Source organism: Bombina bombina, chromosome 4 (assembly GCF_027579735.1).
Source record: "Bombina bombina isolate aBomBom1 chromosome 4, aBomBom1.pri, whole genome shotgun sequence".
Lineage (NCBI taxonomy): Eukaryota > Metazoa > Chordata > Amphibia > Anura > Bombinatoridae > Bombina > Bombina bombina.
Window position 1 is genome coordinate 952,170,338 of NC_069502.1, and position 18,853 is coordinate 952,189,190.

General features: G+C 36.6%; 1 protein-coding gene across 1 annotated transcript in view; it reads right to left on the bottom strand.

Annotated features, from left to right (window-relative positions):
• Positions 1–459: 459 nt before the first annotated feature.
• ANAPC1 (anaphase promoting complex subunit 1) overlaps positions 460–18,853 on the bottom strand; it is a 592,717-nt gene continuing 574,323 nt past the window's right edge. Inside the window, exon 44 of the mRNA XM_053712607.1 lies at positions 460–854. Coding sequence (XP_053568582.1) covers positions 739–854 — 116 coding nt within the window. The 3' untranslated portion in view covers positions 460–738. The remainder of the gene's footprint in view (positions 855–18,853) is intronic.

Here is an 18,853-nt window from a genome sequence, read left to right on the forward strand (position 1 = left end):
AAAAGGACTAAAAATTAAAACGTACCAAGAGAGGCTCAATAACCTAAATAAGTATAGCATAGAGGAGAGAAGGGAAAGAGGTAATATGATAGCAACTTTCAAGTATATTTAAGGGCTTGGTAAAGCGGAGGCTGTATTTTTCATAAAAAGAAAAATTCAAGAACAAGGGGTCATGATCTCTAGCTGAAGGGTAGTAGATACAGGAGTAATTTACAGAAACGGTGATTGATTCATGGAATAAACTTCCACAAAAGGTCGTAATGACAAACACTGTGGGTGAGTTTAAGAATGCCTGGGATAAGCATAAGGCTATCCTACGAAATAGATAAGTTTACACTTTTAGAAAAAATTGGGCAAACTTGCTGGGCCTATGTTTCTTAACTGCTGTCAAAATCTATCATTTCTATATACACATACATACAAATCACACACACAAATACATAAATATACATATGCCAATAATAGCTAAGGTTACATTTTATTTAAACAAATTTTATTTACAAAAATGTCCTTGTTACATTACACTGTGTTGTCATCTTGCAATAAGATACTTAATCATTTAAGACAAGAAAAAAATAAAAACAATAACTGCAGGTTCACATCCTATGCCTAATGTATTGCAGAAGTCTGCAAACGATGGGAGTTCTTCATCATAAAGTTAAACAAAACAATGCCCCAGGCATGCTCCTCTACAATGCTTCAGGTTGGCGCGGGTCTCATGTGAAATATCCCCACTGCTCAGGTTACCATAGACTTTGGATTGACCAGCAATATGGGGGCAAGCCTCAATAATGCTCGAACTGGCATCTTCATTTCTTTGAATTTCAGCAGCAATTCAGAAAAGCTCTCACTTCCTAAAAGTAAAAAAATAATAATTCCAAATGACTGAAAGCATTCATACAAAAATATGAATTAAATATGATATATACAAAGGTACAGGAAAACACAAAATTTTCTTTCATGATTTGGATAGAACATACAATTTTAATCAACTTTCCAATTTACTTCTATTATCTGACGGAGCAGCAATGCACTACTGGTAACCAGCTGAACACATCTAGTTAGCCAATCACAAGAGATAAATGTGTGCAGGCACCAATCAGCAGCTAGATCCCACTAGTGTAGGATATGTGCATTTTCTTTTTCAACAAGGGATACGAAAAAGAACAAAGCCCATTTGAAAATAGAAGTGAATTTAAAAGTGTCTTAAAATGACATGCTCTATCTGAATCGTGCAATTTTAATTTTGACATTCCTATCCCTTTAAGTTTCAAAGCTACATTATTGAGGGAAAAGTGCATAAAAACTTTCCTTGTCATACATTAAATACATTTTAGTATATGCATGGCAATATGCATTTTAATTTTGGTAATATCCCTGGCGATTTACCAGCAATGTGACGGTATATAAAATGTGAGGCTCTGTTCACAATGCATGTGAAAAAACAAGCAAATGAAAACAAAAAATTGATCATCATTATCAACTAGGGCTGCAACTAACGATTATTTTCATAATCGATTAATCGGCCGATTATTTTTCCGATTAATCGACTAATCGGATAAAAAGAGTATCAATAATAGTTTTATATGTTTTAAATAAAATCCACATAATGAGTGTTACAAATATAAACTTCAGACTAAAACTTTACATTAACACAACTGTTTCTTCAATTTTTAACCCCTTAATGACCGAGGACGTGCAGGGTACGTCCTCAGAAAAAAGGCAGTTAATGCCTGAGAACGTACCCTGCACGTCCTCGGTGTGGAAAGCAGCTGGAAGCGATCCTGCTCGCTTCCAGCTGCTTTCCGGTTATTGCAGTGATGCCTCGATATGGAGGCATCCTGTAATAACCTTAGATGGCCATCCGATGCAGAGAGAGCCACTCTGTGGCCCTCTCTGCACCGGACATCGATGGCCGGTATCGTTGGTGGGTGGGAGCCGGTGTGGGAGGTGGGTGGCGGCCATCGATGGCCCTGGTCATGTGGAGGGGGGCGGGATCGTGGGCGTGCAAGTCCGGGCGCGCGCGCACGTGCACGAGGGGGCGCGCGCGGGCCAGGGCAGGGACCGGGTTGGGACCGCTGCACTACAGAAAAAAATGTGTCCCAAAATAAAAGTGGGACCAGTAATTTTTTTAAAAAAACCTTATTCGTTATTTAAGTGGTGGGGGTTGGTCCGTGGGGGGGGAAGCTACACTACAGAAAAAATAAAAAAAATAAAAAAGAAATAAACATTTGATTGTGCAAAATGGGTACTGGCAGACAGCTGCCAGTACCCAAGATGGCCCCCAATAAGGCAGAGGGGGAGGCTTAGAGAGCTGTTTTGGGGGGGATCAGGGAGGTTGGGGGCTAAGGGGGGATCCTAAACACAGCATATGTAAATATGCTTTTTTTTTTTTCTTTAAAAAAAAAAAAAATCTTTTATTTTAGTACTGGCAGACTTTCTTCCAGTACTTAAGATGGCGGGGACAATAGTTGGGTGGGGGAGGGAAGGGAGCTGTTTGGGAGGGATCAGGGGGTGGGATGTGTCAGGTGGGAGGCTGAACTCTACACTAAAGCTAAAATTAACCCTGCAAGCTCCCTACACACTACCTAATTAACCCCTTCACTGCTAGCCATAATACACGTGTGATGCGCAGCAGCATTTAGCGACTTTCTAATTACCAAAAAGCAACGCCAAAGTCATATATGTCTGCTATTTCTGAACAAAGGGCATCCCAGAGAAGCATTTACAACCATTTGTGCCATAATTGCACAAGCTGTTTGTAAATAATTTCAGTGAGAAACCTAAAATTGTGAAAAAATTAACGTTTTTTTTAATTTGATCGCATTTGGCGGTGAAATGGTGGCATGAAATATACCAAAATGGGCCTATATCAATACTTGGGGTTGTCTACTACACTACACTAAAGCTAAAATTAACCCTAGAAGCTCCCTACATGCTCCCTAATTAACCCCTTCACTGCTGGGCATAATACGCGTATTTTGCGCAGGGGCATTTAGCAGCCTTCTAATTACCAAAAAGCAAAGCCAAAGCCATATATGTCTGCTATTTCTGAACAAAGGGGATCCCAGAGAAGCATTTACAACCATTTATGCTATAATTGCATAAGTTGTTTGTAAATAATTTCAGTGAGAAACCTAAAGTTTGTGAAAAAATTTGTGAAAAAGTGAAAAAAATTTTTTATTTGATCGCATTTGGCGGTGAAATGGTGGCATGAAATATACCAAAATGGGCCTAGATCAATACTTTGGGATGTCTTCTAAAAAAAAATATATACATGTCAATGGATATTCAGGGATTCCTGAAAGATATTAGTGTTCCAATGTAACTAGCGCTAATTTTGAAAAAAAGTGGTTTGGAAATAGCAAAGTGCTACTTGTATTTATGGCCCTATAAACTTGCAAAAAAAGCAAAGAACATGTAAACATTGGGTATTTCTAAACTCAGGACAAAATTTAGAAACTATTTAGCATGGGTGTTTTTTGGTGGTTGTAGATGTGTAACAGATTTTGGGGGTCAAAGTTAGAAAAAATGTGTTTTTTTTCCATTTTTTCCTCATATTTTATAATGTTTTTTATAGTAAATTATAAGATATGATGAAAATTATGGTATCTTTTGAAAGTCAATTTAATGGCGAGAAAAACGGTATATAATATGTGTGGGTACAGTAAATGAGTAAGAGGAAAATTACAGCTAAACACAAACACCGCAAAAATGTAAAAATAGCCTTGGTCCCAAACGGACAGAAAATGGAAAAGTGCTGCGGTCATTAAGGGGTTAAGCAGCAGAGCACAGTTTTATAATTAATCAAAACAAAAACACAAACTGTTTGAAAAGAGGTAGAACTAGAAAGAGTTAGACTCTATCTCAACATGTCCACATGCTTCTGGCTAAGGCTGTTTCTCTGTTTGCAGCTATATTTCCTGCAGCAGAGAAAAGGCTGTTGAGGTGTATAAGTAGGGTTTTGCCAATTTCACCAAAGTGTGATATTTATCTTTGTTAGCTCTTCACCAATGCGAAGTGTTTTCTACCTTGGCAAGGGGCCTCTCAATAAAGTAACTCTTGACTTCATTCTAACATAAAAATATCTTGAAAATCTATATGCAATGGTAAATAACCAGCTATAAGGTTAGGGGAAATATCTAGTCCGCTCTAAAAATAACGAATATATACTTATAAAGGTTGAATCTCGTACATATCACAATTTATTAAAAAATTTAAAAAAAACAATAAAATACAAAATTAAAAGTGCTAAGGACTGTATATTAATAACAGGACCTAGCCTTACACATTTATTTATACAGTACATATAATCAGCAATAGCAAGCAATACGCTAATAATTGTGCAAACAGATAATAGTACACATCAATTTAAATAACTCCCATCAATCTAGGGGCAAGGTGTAAACAACAAGCTTGGCACTATATAATGAAAAGCATAGTTCCAAATCACAAGATTTAATGTAAACAATCCAAATGATGACTATTATATCTGGGTTACACATAAGCCAGGGGTAGTTGTAAACGTATACTGTCCTGAAAATGTGAAAAGTAGACGTCTGTAGACGTCATTTAGGCTAAGGGCATAACCATAAAACACAATACCATGTGCAGGAGCTCAGTGTTATGAAGCAGCTGGACTTGTGCACAGACCAACTAATTGCAAACCAACTAATCGATTAAGAGATTCGTTGACAACTATTTTCATAATCAATTATTATCGATTATGACGATTAGTTGTTGCAGCTCTATTATCAACTGATCATTAAGCATAGCGTCTGCTCAGATAAACTTCTTCATATTAACCCCTTCACTACAGGGACTTTCCGAGAAAAACCTGCCCAAAATATCGGAGAGTTTTTATCATTTTTGCTAACACTCCATTTAAACAAAATAGAGCCTTTTTTTTTTTTAATTGATCTGTCAAAACTATATATATTTAAATATTAAAAAGACAACCCAAGGTAGTGATCTAGGTCCATTTTGGTATATTTCATGCCACCATTTCACCATTAAATGCAATCAAATAAAAAAAAAAAAATAGTAAATTTTTTCACAAATTTTGGGTTTCTTACTGTAGTTATTTACATACTGCTTGTGCAATCATGACAACAATGTTTGTAAAAGCTTCTCTGGGATCCATTTTGTTCAGAAAAATAGATATACGGCTTTGCTATTGTGTTTTGGTATTTAGAAGGCCGCTAATTGTAGTGAAGGTATTAATTATAAAGCTTGAAAGGTTAATTTTAGCGTTCGTGTAGAGATTACCCTCCCACCTGCACACTTCCCACCCCCTGATCCCTCCCAAACAGCTCTCTTCCCTCCCTTAAGTATATAAAATTTAATATAAAATTGTAAGGCTTTTTTAATTAATTTTTTCATTTTTTTCTGCAGGGTAGGGTACCCCCCTTACCCTTCAACCTCCCAAACAGCTGTCTAACTCTACCCCCACTAACAAGTGCCGCAATCTTAGGTACTGGCAACTGTCTAAACCTAATAAAACCACTTTTTTTTTACTGTTTTTTTTAAATATTTTTTTTTTCTTTTTTCTGTAGTGTAGTAGGGTCCCACCACCACCCCTGCAAGTTAGGGACCCCCACACATTTTTCTGTAGTGTAGCTGCCCCATCCCTCCCTGACTCTTTATTTTTTTTCTCTGTAGTTGGACCGCCCACCCACCACCCGCCTACACCACCTGCCAACACCAGCAACAATCGTTAAAGACGGTGACACACACAGTGTCACCGTCTGTAACTATCAGGCATCTGCCCTCATATGGATCCGTAGCACCGATCACGCTCCGGTTCCATATGCAGGCAGATGCCTAGAGCTCAGGAACTCTAGCTCTCGGCTGTACTGCAGGAGCTTCCTGAAGCTCAGACACACACACACACACACACATATATATATATATATGTTGTGCGGTACAACAGCCAAAGTACCAGATGCCATATATATACACATCTTTTTGGATGAAGGGGTTAAAGGGACAGTAAACACCAAAAATGATTTTGTTTAAAAGATAGATAACCCCTTTATTTACCAATCCCCAGTTTTGCATAACCAGCACTGTTATATTAATATACTTTTTACCTCTGGGATTACCTTGTACCTAAGCTTCTGCAGACTGCCTCCTTATCTCAGATCTTTTGACAGACTTCAATTTCAGGCAATTAGTGCCGACTCTTAAATAACTCCATGGGCCTGAGCACAATTTTATCTAATATGGCACACATGAACTAATGTCCTCTAGCTGTGAAAAACTGTCAAACACATTCAGATATGATGCTTGTGCACAAGCACCATTTCCTCTATACATTTACACAGTTACTATATATTAAACAGGTGAATATACAGATAAATAAACTAATGAGGAAAAGCCCAAGTAGTGCCACTATTCATTTGTGTGGGACATTCAGATATGAGGTGGCCTTCAAGGGCTTAGAAACTAGAATATGAGCATACCTAGGTTTAGCTTTCAACTAAGAATACCAAGAGAGCAAAACAAATTTGATGATAAAAGTAAATTGGAAAGCTGTTTAAAATTGCATGCCCTATCTGAATCATGAAAGTTTAATTTGGACTTTATTGTTCCTTCAAGACTATTAATCACTGATTCTAGCATTCCCTACCTATGAAGTTTTCTCTTAAACTATACTGTATGTCTTAAAATGTTACAGATCAAGATAAGGATCAATGTGCCAGTAAGCTTCTCACTGCATGTCAAGAGAAATAACCTACACTCCCAGAGGCAGAACATTTTCTGCAATGAGATTTTTTTTTTGTGAACATTTTTCTGCAGTGTCTCTGAGGAGCTAGTGTTGCACACTGAGTAAGGGCAAAGAACGCAGCATGAGGACAGGTTCATGTACAGCCTCGCTGATGTACACACATACATATACACAAATATTAACACAAACACACACATATACACATGCATACACACACATATATATACAAACACACACACACATACACACACATATACAAACACACACACGCATACATAAACACACACACACATATATATATATATATATATATATATATATATACACACACACACAAACACACACATATGCATACATACACACACACACACATATGCATACACACACATATACAAACACACACATTAACACACATTTATTAAAAACCTAAATCTGGCTCCTAAGTATATTGTTTGGCTCCTAGACTCCTAGAATAAATTTGTTAAGCCCTGACTTACCTTTTCTGCAATGTGCTGTACAGCACTGGAGTTCAGGAAGGGGGAGGAAATTGAAAAGAGAGGAACATAGTAAATATTTACACTGAGATAAAACAGAATAGTGACCTGCCGGCAAATTTTAAATTTTTTGTTTTAACTGTCACGGCCGGTCTTTCTGCAGAAACACTACAGTTTCTGCGATGAGATCGCACAGTGTTCTGCCTTGGGGCCTACACTTAATGTGTTGTCTGCTTGTATCTATAACTGATGATGAGAGAAACAGGTTGCTTTTCTGCAATCACTATTACATGACTAGGTGCAAGACAACTCTGATAAGACTGCAGCATTGGAACTCTGCCTGTTTCCTGTGCCCCCGGGCCCCTTAAACTCACTTGCTGTAGCAATGATATAATGGAAATTCATTGCAAAGGATACTCAACACATCTTCTCCTTATTAGAAACAAAAACAAATAATATAAATATAACAGCAAACATGACAACAACAAATAACTAATAAATAAAAAACCTAACTGACAAGTTTAGATTGAATATTTCCAGTCTAATTCTCAACATTCCTCAATGAGTCTTTGTGGCTTTCTGATAGCTCTGCCACTAGATGCATATCTGTTAACAATTGATGATTCTGACAGAGACTCTTCAGAGTCATTTAGTTCATTGTGAATGCTCTCTACTCTATCAAGTTCTTCCACGTCAGCTTCATGAACTGGCAATATGTCAGGTGGTGTTCTTTCATCTTCAGCCCCCAATATTTTGTCTGTATCACTAAACAATTCCATGACTGCTGGAAGCATTCTGGACCCTGCACATTTTGGTTTCTTCAGTAAATGTAAGATTTTGTATGAGGACTAAACCTTCTGTGGTTTTCACTTCAAATGACCGTACTGCCACTTTACACATTACAATAGCTTTATTGTCTCAGTTTTGTCCTGTCCCGACTTTCACAACATCCCCAACATGCAGCTCACTGTGATCTTTTGCACCCCTGTCATAGCTTCTCTTCGGATGTTCTCTTTCTTTTTCCAATACATTTAGTGTAATTTGAAGTTTGGTACTGGGTAAGAGCCAACTGAGGTAATTTAGTTTTTATCTGCCTGCCAAAAAGCAGTCCTGCTGGAGACTTTCCCCATTCCAGTGGTGTAGCTTGATAGTTAAGTAAAGCTGTTTTTGGATTCTCTCCTGAGTAACGAGCCTTTGCAAGCAACCTCTTTATAACTTTGACTCCAGCCTCTGCTAATCCATTACTCTGGCGATACCTGGGGCTGGATGTCATACGAGTAAATCCAAACTGCTCAGAAAAAAGCTTGAAAATGTTTACATGAAAACTAAGGGACATTGACGAACTTTAAGACATTTGGAATTGCATACCTTGAAAACACTGCTCGTAATTTGTTACATACCTTTTCTGAAGAAGTATTTCTCAGTTTTGTAACTTCTGGGTATGTGGAGTAAGCTTCTAATATGGCTATGTAATCCTGGCCATTTGGTGAAGAGAGATCCACGCCCACTGTATGCCATGGAATCCTCCTCACTATTTCTTCCTGCATCAGAGTTTCTTTAGGGAGAGCAGATTGAAAGGACTGACAAGTGGGACATGCAGAGCTGAAGGTTGTGATATCATTCATATTTGGCCAGGAACTTCCCTAGCTCTCCTGCATTTTTGTATTCCTAAATTCCCTTCATGTATTTTAGTTAACATTTTTTCTTCTCAGTGATACAGGAATTACCAGTCTATTGCCATTTAGAAGCACACCATCAACACACTGAAAGCTCTTCTCTATGTGGCAAATACTGCTTGTGCATGTATAACTTTTTACTTACACAATTAATGGTTTATATTACATTTTGAACAGTTTCATCTGCAGCAGTTGCCTTTTGTAATCTCTGCATTATAGTTGATAAAAAGGCACCAGACTTTTTTACACTATTGATATGCACCTAATATGAGTCTGTTTCATCATCGGGTGATCTGTGACTTTCTTTTTGTATGAAGTAATTATGATCAGTTTCATCTGTGAATAGAATACCATAAACAAAATTATGAAAAGCTTCACAGCCAAATGCAATGCCAAATATTTCTATCTGAGCATACTTGTATTCTGTGTCAGCATAAGCTCTGGCAGCATATGCAATAGGACTCCAGCCCTTGCCATCATGTTGTAGGACTGCTCCTAGTCCAGCTTTAGATGCATCTGTGGAAATCTTCATTTTGCGTGACACGTCAAAACAATGCAAAGTAGGTGCTGTGTTGAGCAGTTTTTTTTTTTAAGTAATACAAATTCTGCTTCATGTTATTTTTCCCATCACCATTCATCCTTCAATATTAAACATCTCATATGTTTAGTTTTTGCAGATAGATTACCTATAAATTTGCCCAAGTAAGTTACCATGCCAAGAAATCTTGGAAATTATTTCTTGCTAGCAGGGGATTCCATTTTAAAACAATGGTTTTATCTTATTATAGTAACAAATGCCTTCAAATCGTATCACAGTTCTTAAACGGAGCCAGTCAATAGCGACTGAAAACTTGCCACTCTATGACACACTCACCCCTTTACGATCGGCACTTGACTCTTCAACGGACCACAGTATATAGCCGCTCCTAACGCTCTCATCTGTAACAACTCTGCTTTTGTTTTTGTTCCTGTGAATACTTCACTTACAACTTTTAATGTTGGATTTAATAAAGTTTAGACCTTTACTTTTAACCTTCAGCAATCCTCCTTCCCTTTTGTTGCATTCTCAAGTCTGTTATGTTCAATTTCTGTAGTATCCCAAATTAGTTTAAAGGGACAGTATACTGTAAAATAGTTTTCCCTTAATGTGTTTACAATTGCTTTTTTTACCAACTGCAGAGTAAAACATTTATGAAAATTAAAGAAACACAAAGGTGAGAGTTGCACACTAATAAGTAATTAACTAGAGAACAGGTGCTTCCTAGAAAGATACATATGAGAACAACATAGAAAAGGAAGTGGGGATTTCACAATAATAAATTCCCAAAAGTCTAGGTAAATCCAGCACAACTGTAAACTTGAATAAAAGCGCTACAAAAAGCTTGTATGTCAAAAACAATGTAAATATTTTTATTAAACAAATGCACAATACACACATTCACATTCATACAGGGGATCCCACACAAAGCAGTATTTATGAAGTACTGGCCAAAAAGTTAATTATCTGGTGCACCAGGGGAAATAGACCAAAAACAGTCCATTTAAAACTTGCAGGTATTTGTAATCCAATAAGTGCAGCATTAATGCAAGAAATGGATGCAGTTATACAGTCCCCGGTGTATAAAAACCAGTAACTTCAGACTTGAACCCCCAGAGTTACTGAGTCGGTTGGTGTTTAAAAGGCATAGTATAGGAGGAGCAATAGAAACACGCGTCTTTATTCACAGGTGCTGTATTCCTTTAAGACAGTGATATTCGGTGTACAGATGCGTATAACATATTCTACCTGTATTTGTTCACGCGGTCGCTCCTCCTAGCTGCCTTGTTCATGGAGTGTCCAGACATCAGGGGTAAGTCACGATGAGCAGGGGATCTGCTGTAAGGGCTGCCAAGCACGACGAGTCCAAACGCTCGTTTCGCTCCTTCAGTCAGTGCAGCATGGAGCTTCTTCCAGGTGCTAACGACACCTTGATTACCAGCCTTTTTATTGGATACCGGTTTCCAGAGTCTTTTCAATTTGATGAAATTTATGTCAATCACAATTAGCCGTTGTTGCAATGTCTTTGCAATTGTTACTTTTAAATACAGCTAAATTCAGGGCTTCTCAAGTAACCAAGGTGAGGTATTCAATAGCAGAAGTTGGTTATATACAATTAAATGATTCAGATACTCACTCACACACACATCCGCAACAAATCATATATACAAAATATGCTAAAAACAGTTTTATTTTAATACACCATTGTGCAATATTTAAAAGACAATACTTAATTATAGTGTTATGTGTGTCAAATTATTCTAACAGCAAATATGTGCATTTAAGCTCATCATAGTAGTATATATTTACACTTTTGATTTATTTTATTACTTTTGAGAACCCATTATCCATACATATATGGAAATAAATGGAGATGTGCAGATAAAGTAAGGAATTAGCCTAAAAAGGAAGCAAATTCCAATTTTTCATTTAAGCCATTAGGAGATAGAGTGTTTAGTTTGTACATCCATCTTGTTTCTTTTTGTAAAAGAATTTTATCAATGTCCCCCCCACGCATGCTCAGTTTGACTAAGAGTATTTTTTACCTTGGAGTTTCTGAGTTTGCACCTTCTAAAAATATTGAAATATTAATTACAAGGCATTGTTTCATTGATATAAAAATTATATTAATGATTAAAAGCTTTGTTGCCAAATCACAATTTTGAGACCCTATATTTATATATATCTCTCTTCAATATGGCATTCAAATTATCGGATGAACGTTGGTCTACTGATATTAATGAAGCCTTTACAATGACTGGAGATGTGCAGATAGAGGGAGAAGATGAGGCCATACATGATGTTGTTTCTGCATTCAAATTGTACAAGAAAAAATTGACAAAGCAAATAAAAATTAAATGGGAACATCAAAGTCTTACTAACTATTTAAAGATGGAGATAATTCCTAGAGGTCTGAGAATCCGCCTAGACCCCGGCATTAACTTGCGAGGTGTAGATGCGGATAATGAATTTATAGCTAAATGGAATGAAATATTAACAAAATGCTCACTTGATCTGATTGCATTAATAATAGAGGAAGATGGTAAAAAACTGGAAAAATGTAAAAAAGATGTGGATGATGTGTACGAATGTTTGCACAAATTTGAAAATGACACATCATTTGAGAAATTAAATAAAGAGACACAAAAACTTATAGAAAAATTACAAGGGGAATTAAAAACACGTAAGAGGAGGAAAAGAGATCAGGAAGACTATAGGAGAAATAAAATCTATATATATAGGAATAGAATTAACACAAGAAATTACTATGATTCAGGTACAGATAATTCTGATATGGATTCTGATGGTGAAAATAAAAATAATGATTCAAATAACCAACGTATGCACCCTTTAGGGGTAGGACTAGACGAGGTGGGAGGAGGAGGCACGGGAGGGCAATCCCAAGAGAGGAGAGAAGGAAGAGTGAGGGGGAACAGACGACATCAGGGACAATATATGATGACCAGAAATCGTATGAGATACAACTAGAAGAGGAAAGTGACTCACTTCTAGGCCCACACCCCTCTCATAAAATGGGTATTGTCAACCTTTCCTCATTCCCCCTAAATCGCGAACATATAAAGGTACTGGAAAAGGGACTTAGTTTTTGCCCTTCTAATAGTCTAGATCTATTTGAGGTCACCAAGGACTTACATCTTTTTGCGAGAAAACTCGCTTTAAAAAAGATAATGACGCCAAAAATACAAGTAGATCTGGCCTGTAGAAAAGAGAGAGATACTCTGGATTGTCTGGAGACTCTTCTCTACGAACAGAGTAATGAAATTACAGATATTCTTCCAAAAACAGATTTAAAGAAAAAATCTACTTACATGCCCTCTTTTTCTTCCATTCCAAATATCTCGGTTTTTGTTCAAAATGTCTCCCAGGAGTTGACACAAATTCAAACTACAAAGATTGTCAATGATAATCTTACTAAATCTGAACGTAGAGCCCTTAAAGAACTGATTAATCATCAGGAATTGGTCATAAAACCGGCCGACAAGGGGGGTAATGTTGTCATTCTTACTCAAGAATACTACATTAAAGAGGCAATGCGGCAATTACTTGATGAAACACAATATGCCAAATCTTCTTTTGAAGAATTTCATAGTTCTCACAATGAACTTCTTTTTTTACTAAATGAAGCACGTAGAAATAATTTGATTACAAGCCAAGAGTTTGGCTTCCTGTACAGTCACAAACCAAAAACACCAGTTTTCTACTGGATACCAAAGTTACATAAATCCATTAAAAATCCACCTGGACGCCCCATCATTTCTGGGATGGGGGGCCCCACTGAAGGAATAAGTAACTATGTTGATAGGTTTTTACAGCCGTTTGTAAATGACTTACGTACCTTTGTCCAAGATTCAACAGATGTGATTAAAAAACTCGATGGAATCAATGTTTCTGACAAGACCATTTTGGTCTCGTTGGATGTTGAATCCTTATATTCTTCAATTCCCCACTCTATTGGAATTGCAACTTGTGAAAAATTTCTCAATACAAGAGGAGTGGGCTATAGCAAACATTCTAAATTTGTAAGTAAACTTTTGAAATTTGTTCTGGAAAACAATATTTTTATTTTTGATGGCAAATACTATAAACAGAAACAAGGGACAGCAATGGGGGCTACATGCGCCCCAACATATGCCTGTTTACACCTTGGTGGATGGGAAGATCAAATTGTTTTTGGTGAGCATTCTGACATAGTTGAGGCGCATGTAGCCCTCTGGATCAGATATGTGGATGATATCCTCCTGCTATGGGATGGCAGTGAGGAGGATCTACTTAAATTTGTTTCCCTCCTGAATAAGAATAATTTAAATATCTTCTTAACTTGTAGTTATGATTCTACTACCATCAATTTTTTGGACTTAAAAATTAGTAAGAACGAAGGCAAAATTGAAACAGAAGTGTTTCGAAAGCCGACTGCAACTAATAGCCTTCTTTTAGGAACGAGTCATCATCCTGAAAACCTTAAGAGGGGTATTCCCTATGGGCAATTTCTGCGCCTTCGCAGAATTTGCTCTAGAGATCAAACCTTTAAACAACAGGCCAAAGATATGGCGACTCGTTTCCTTGAGAGAGGCTATTCAAAAAGATGTGTAAAAAGAGCACTCTATAAAGCATCTCAGCATCAAAGAAAAGATCTTCTGTACAAAAAGAATACCAAAAGTGAGAATGTGGAAGACACTAAAATCAGATTTATTACTAAATATAATGCCCATTGGAGTAAAGTTAAAAGTATTCTTAACAATAACTGGCATTTGCTGACTAATGATTCTACATTACACCAACATGTGGGGGACTATCCCCTAATGACAGCAAGGAGACCTAACAATTTGAAAGATCTCCTTGTTAAGAGCGAATTTAACAAAGTGCCTACATCTAACTGGTTAGAACGCAATGCCCAAAAAATAGTCGGCAGTTCCCCCTGTAATCACTGTGTCTGCTGTCAATTCGTGCAGAAAACTAAGACTTTTAGCACGAATACAGGTGTCACATATAAAATCAATTCTTTTATTAATTGTTCCACAAAAGGAGTCATATATCTTCTCTATTGCTCGTGTAAATGCTTTTATGTAGGTAAAACTTTTAGAGAATTACGCTCCCGCATTACAGAACATAGAGACGATATAAAGGACTTCAATATTGACAGCCCAGTGGCGAGACATTTTGCTCAATTTCACAAATCAAAAATTGATGAACTCCACTTCATTGGAATAGAATCAGTCAAACTGAGCATGCGTGGGGGGGACATTGATAAAATTCTTTTACAAAAAGAAACAAGATGGATGTACAAACTAAACACTCTATCTCCTAATGGCTTAAATGAAAAATTGGAATTTGCTTCCTTTTTAGGCTAATTCCTTACTTTATCTGCACATCTCCATTTATTTCCATATATGTATGGATAATGGGTTCTCAAAAGTAATAAAATAAATCAAAAGTGTAAATATATACTACTATGATGAGCTTAAATGCACATATTTGCTGTTAGAATAATTTGACACACATAACACTATAATTAAGTATTGTCTTTTAAATATTGCACAATGGTGTATTAAAATAAAACTGTTTTTAGCATATTTTGTATATATGATTTGTTGCGGATGTGTGTGTGAGTGAGTATCTGAATCATTTAATTGTATATAACCAACTTCTGCTATTGAATACCTCACCTTGGTTACTTGAGAAGCCCTGAATTTAGCTGTATTTAAAAGTAACAATTGCAAAGACATTGCAACAACGGCTAATTGTGATTGACATAAATTTCATCAAATTGAAAAGACTCTGGAAACCGGTATCCAATAAAAAGGCTGGTAATCAAGGTGTCGTTAGCACCTGGAAGAAGCTCCATGCTGCACTGACTGAAGGAGCGAAACGAGCGTTTGGACTCGTCGTGCTTGGCAGCCCTTACAGCAGATCCCCTGCTCATCGTGACTTACCCCTGATGTCTGGACACTCCATGAACAAGGCAGCTAGGAGGAGCGACCGCGTGAACAAATACAGGTAGAATATGTTATACGCATCTGTACACCGAATATCACTGTCTTAAAGGAATACAGCACCTGTGAATAAAGACGCGTGTTTCTATTGCTCCTCCTATACTATGCCTTTTAAACACCAACCGACTCAGTAACTCTGGGGGTTCAAGTCTGAAGTTACTGGTTTTTATACACCGGGGACTGTATAACTGCATCCATTTCTTGCATTAATGCTGCACTTATTGGATTACAAATACCTGCAAGTTTTAAATGGACTGTTTTTGGTCTATTTCCCCTGGTGCACCAGATAATTAACTTTTTGGCCAGTACTTCATAAATGCTGCTTTGTGTGGGATCCCCTGTATGAATGTGAATGTGTGTATTGTGCATTTGTTTAATAAAAATATTTACATTGTTTTTGACATACAAGCTTTTTGTAGCGCTTTTATTCAAGTTTACAGTTGTGCTGGATTTACCTAGACTTTTGGGAATTTCTTATTGTGAAATCCCAACTTCCTTTTCTATGTTGTTCTCATTTATGAAAATTAGCTTTTTAAGGTTTATTTCTGTATATTAAAGCTCTGATTTTGTGTTATGAAGCCACAACCTAATAAAATGGGTTGAGCTTGTAGGTATAATTAGATCTCATTACTGTATCACATTGTGCACATATACCTGCTTCTTTATCTTATATCTGTACATAAAACAATCACCAATACTTTGAGAGAACAATGGAAAATCAACATTTTACTACCTTATCTCTGCTTTATCACACTGGGAGTGTAATTTCTTCTGCTGGCTGTGTTTACAAAGCTTATTTATAGCTGGTACGCCCGGCCACAAACTTTCAGAATAGGTGGGGATACCACATGCTAAATTAACAATTTCAAATGCCAATATAAGGGTAAAGGAGCTACTTGTAAACAATTTAATACACTCCAGCAGGTAAAGTGGATCATTGGGAACAAATTAAAGGGGAGAAATTTTTTGAGTAAACTGTCCCTTTAAGTGTAAACTTGTACACCTTTCCACCCCATCAAATAATCGCTGTATGGTTCGATGAAATATTTCAGGGGCTGAACATAGTCCAGAATGGAGACGTTTAAAACTGTACCTCCCAAATGGTGTATTAAAAGTGCAAATGCATGATTTATTTTGCTAAAGGTACCTGCCAAAATCCATTTGAGGCATCAAGGATTAAAAACATCTGGGCACCTTCCATCTCTCCTTGAATTTAATTTCTTGTTGCCATTGACTCGTTATAAATGCCTCCATAACAAGCTCACAGTTGTTACAATACGCTTATAATTGAAAAACGTTATAAATGTCTAGAACCTCTGGCCCAGCAACAGTTAAAAGCAACGCTACTTTCGGATCAACTGGGAGTGAAGAGGGGTTTGTGGTTTTTCATTTACAGTGTAAACCTTTGTTTAAACGTTCCCCACAAATATGAGCTTAGGTGGTGGTTTGAGGCTGGCAACACTGTGAAAATGTATTTGCTCTTGTGCTGGATGAAGTTGCCTTGTAACTGCTCTATGCTGCGTATCCATGTTTATTTTCTTGTATTATTGCTGGAGAAACATCCACTCCTGGTACCATGTGTTGTCTGCTTGTATCTATAACTGATGACGACATGGAGAGGCTGCTTTTCAGCAATCACTTTACTACATGACTAGCTGCAAGACAACTCTGATAAGACTGCATTGGAACTCTTCCAGTTTCCTATACCCTGTGCAAATTCATTGCAAACGATACTCAACACGCTTAACTTGACCAATTAAACTGAAAACCACAAAAAACAGAGAACACACAACTGTGTGAACCAACTCCCCATTTAAACTTATGAGTGATTTATATGGATAAAATAATAATAGCCTCTATGCTAGGAAATAAAAGGCTATATATTTTAAAGCATTCAAGACTAACAAATAATATATAATAAATATAATAATTTGTTCTTTGCTACAGAAGCACCAGACAATTATCTAATAATTATGGTGAAATCTTTCATCACAGTTTGTTATCTCCAGTAACCCCTTCCTAAAAAAAATGTTTGCCAAGGATGTTATTCTGTTTTGTTTGAGGAGGATCCTTTAACAATCCTTTGTGTTCTCCACTGCAAAGGAGAGACTGCTAGCAAAGCTTACATTTACATCAGAAGCTGATCACAACTTTATGAGATTCTTTTAAGAGAGACATTTTTATAATGTAATGAGCAGAAACACAAACACACAGGAACACCCATTAAATTGCAAAAGAAAAAAATAAGGAAACTCTATATGTTCAGAGGATGTAGATGCAATATATATATATTTTTAACATTTGCAGACTTCAATTCTGAGGTCCTTTAACCACAAAACCCTGACAAAAAGTGAACGAACCAAAAGCTGCACAGTAACGCATAATAGATATATAGCTGTAAAAAACTTAACTTCCTTCAGATTCTTAAGTCTAAGGTTTCTAATAATGAAGTCACTTAGTTCTGGCCAAGAAACCACAAGCTAGCCTAGAAACACAATATATACAGAAGCTAATTATTTTGTTATAGTTTGGTCAATTTAAAAAAAAAAAAAATCTATCATATCACAAGATACATGGACACTGGGCCATTTTCAGGCATAGTTTATAATGCCCATGAGAAGAGAACACAAAACTTGTGGTTTGCCTGAAGCCCTATATACTCCCGATGCAATCATGATTCACACCTTTACATTTACTAACCCTGTGGGTTTAATTTAGTTGGAGCTGCCAAGAATATTCATACTTAATTGTATAGCATAAGTACAGATTACCATGTAGAAGCGACAGATTTAAATACATTTCTTATAGGAGAATATAAAATTAATTCAGATGAAAAACAAACATATTGGAAAATGCTTCTGAACTAAATGTAATATTAATTACCACTTTGTTAATAATAATAAAAAAAAAACACAGGAGAAATAATACACTAGCTAGATCCATTTTTGGAACTAAATTCCAAATCTTGAAAAAAATTAGCCGGACATGAAACAAGTCACTACAGGCCTGAGAAAAAAATGCCAAGGTTCTTTCAAATATAAATAAAATAAATAATTCCTCCACAAGTGAGTGAAGCAAAAAGAAAACTAAAAATGACAGATTTTTAGACTTTGTGTTAAGCTTCTGCAATCCTCATAAAGCTCTTTTCTTGATTAATTGGTTTAAAATTAGCGTTTATTATCTGTTCCAAAGAAAAACATAATTTATGCTTACCTGATAAATTTATTTCTCTTGTAGTGTGTTCAGTCCACGGGTCATCCATTACTTATGGGATATATTCTCCTTCCCAACAGGAAGTTGCAAGAGGATCACCCAAGCAGAGCTGCTATATAGCTCCTCCCCTCACATGTCATATCCAGTCATTCGACCAAAACAAGACGAGAAAGGAGAAACTATAAGGTGCA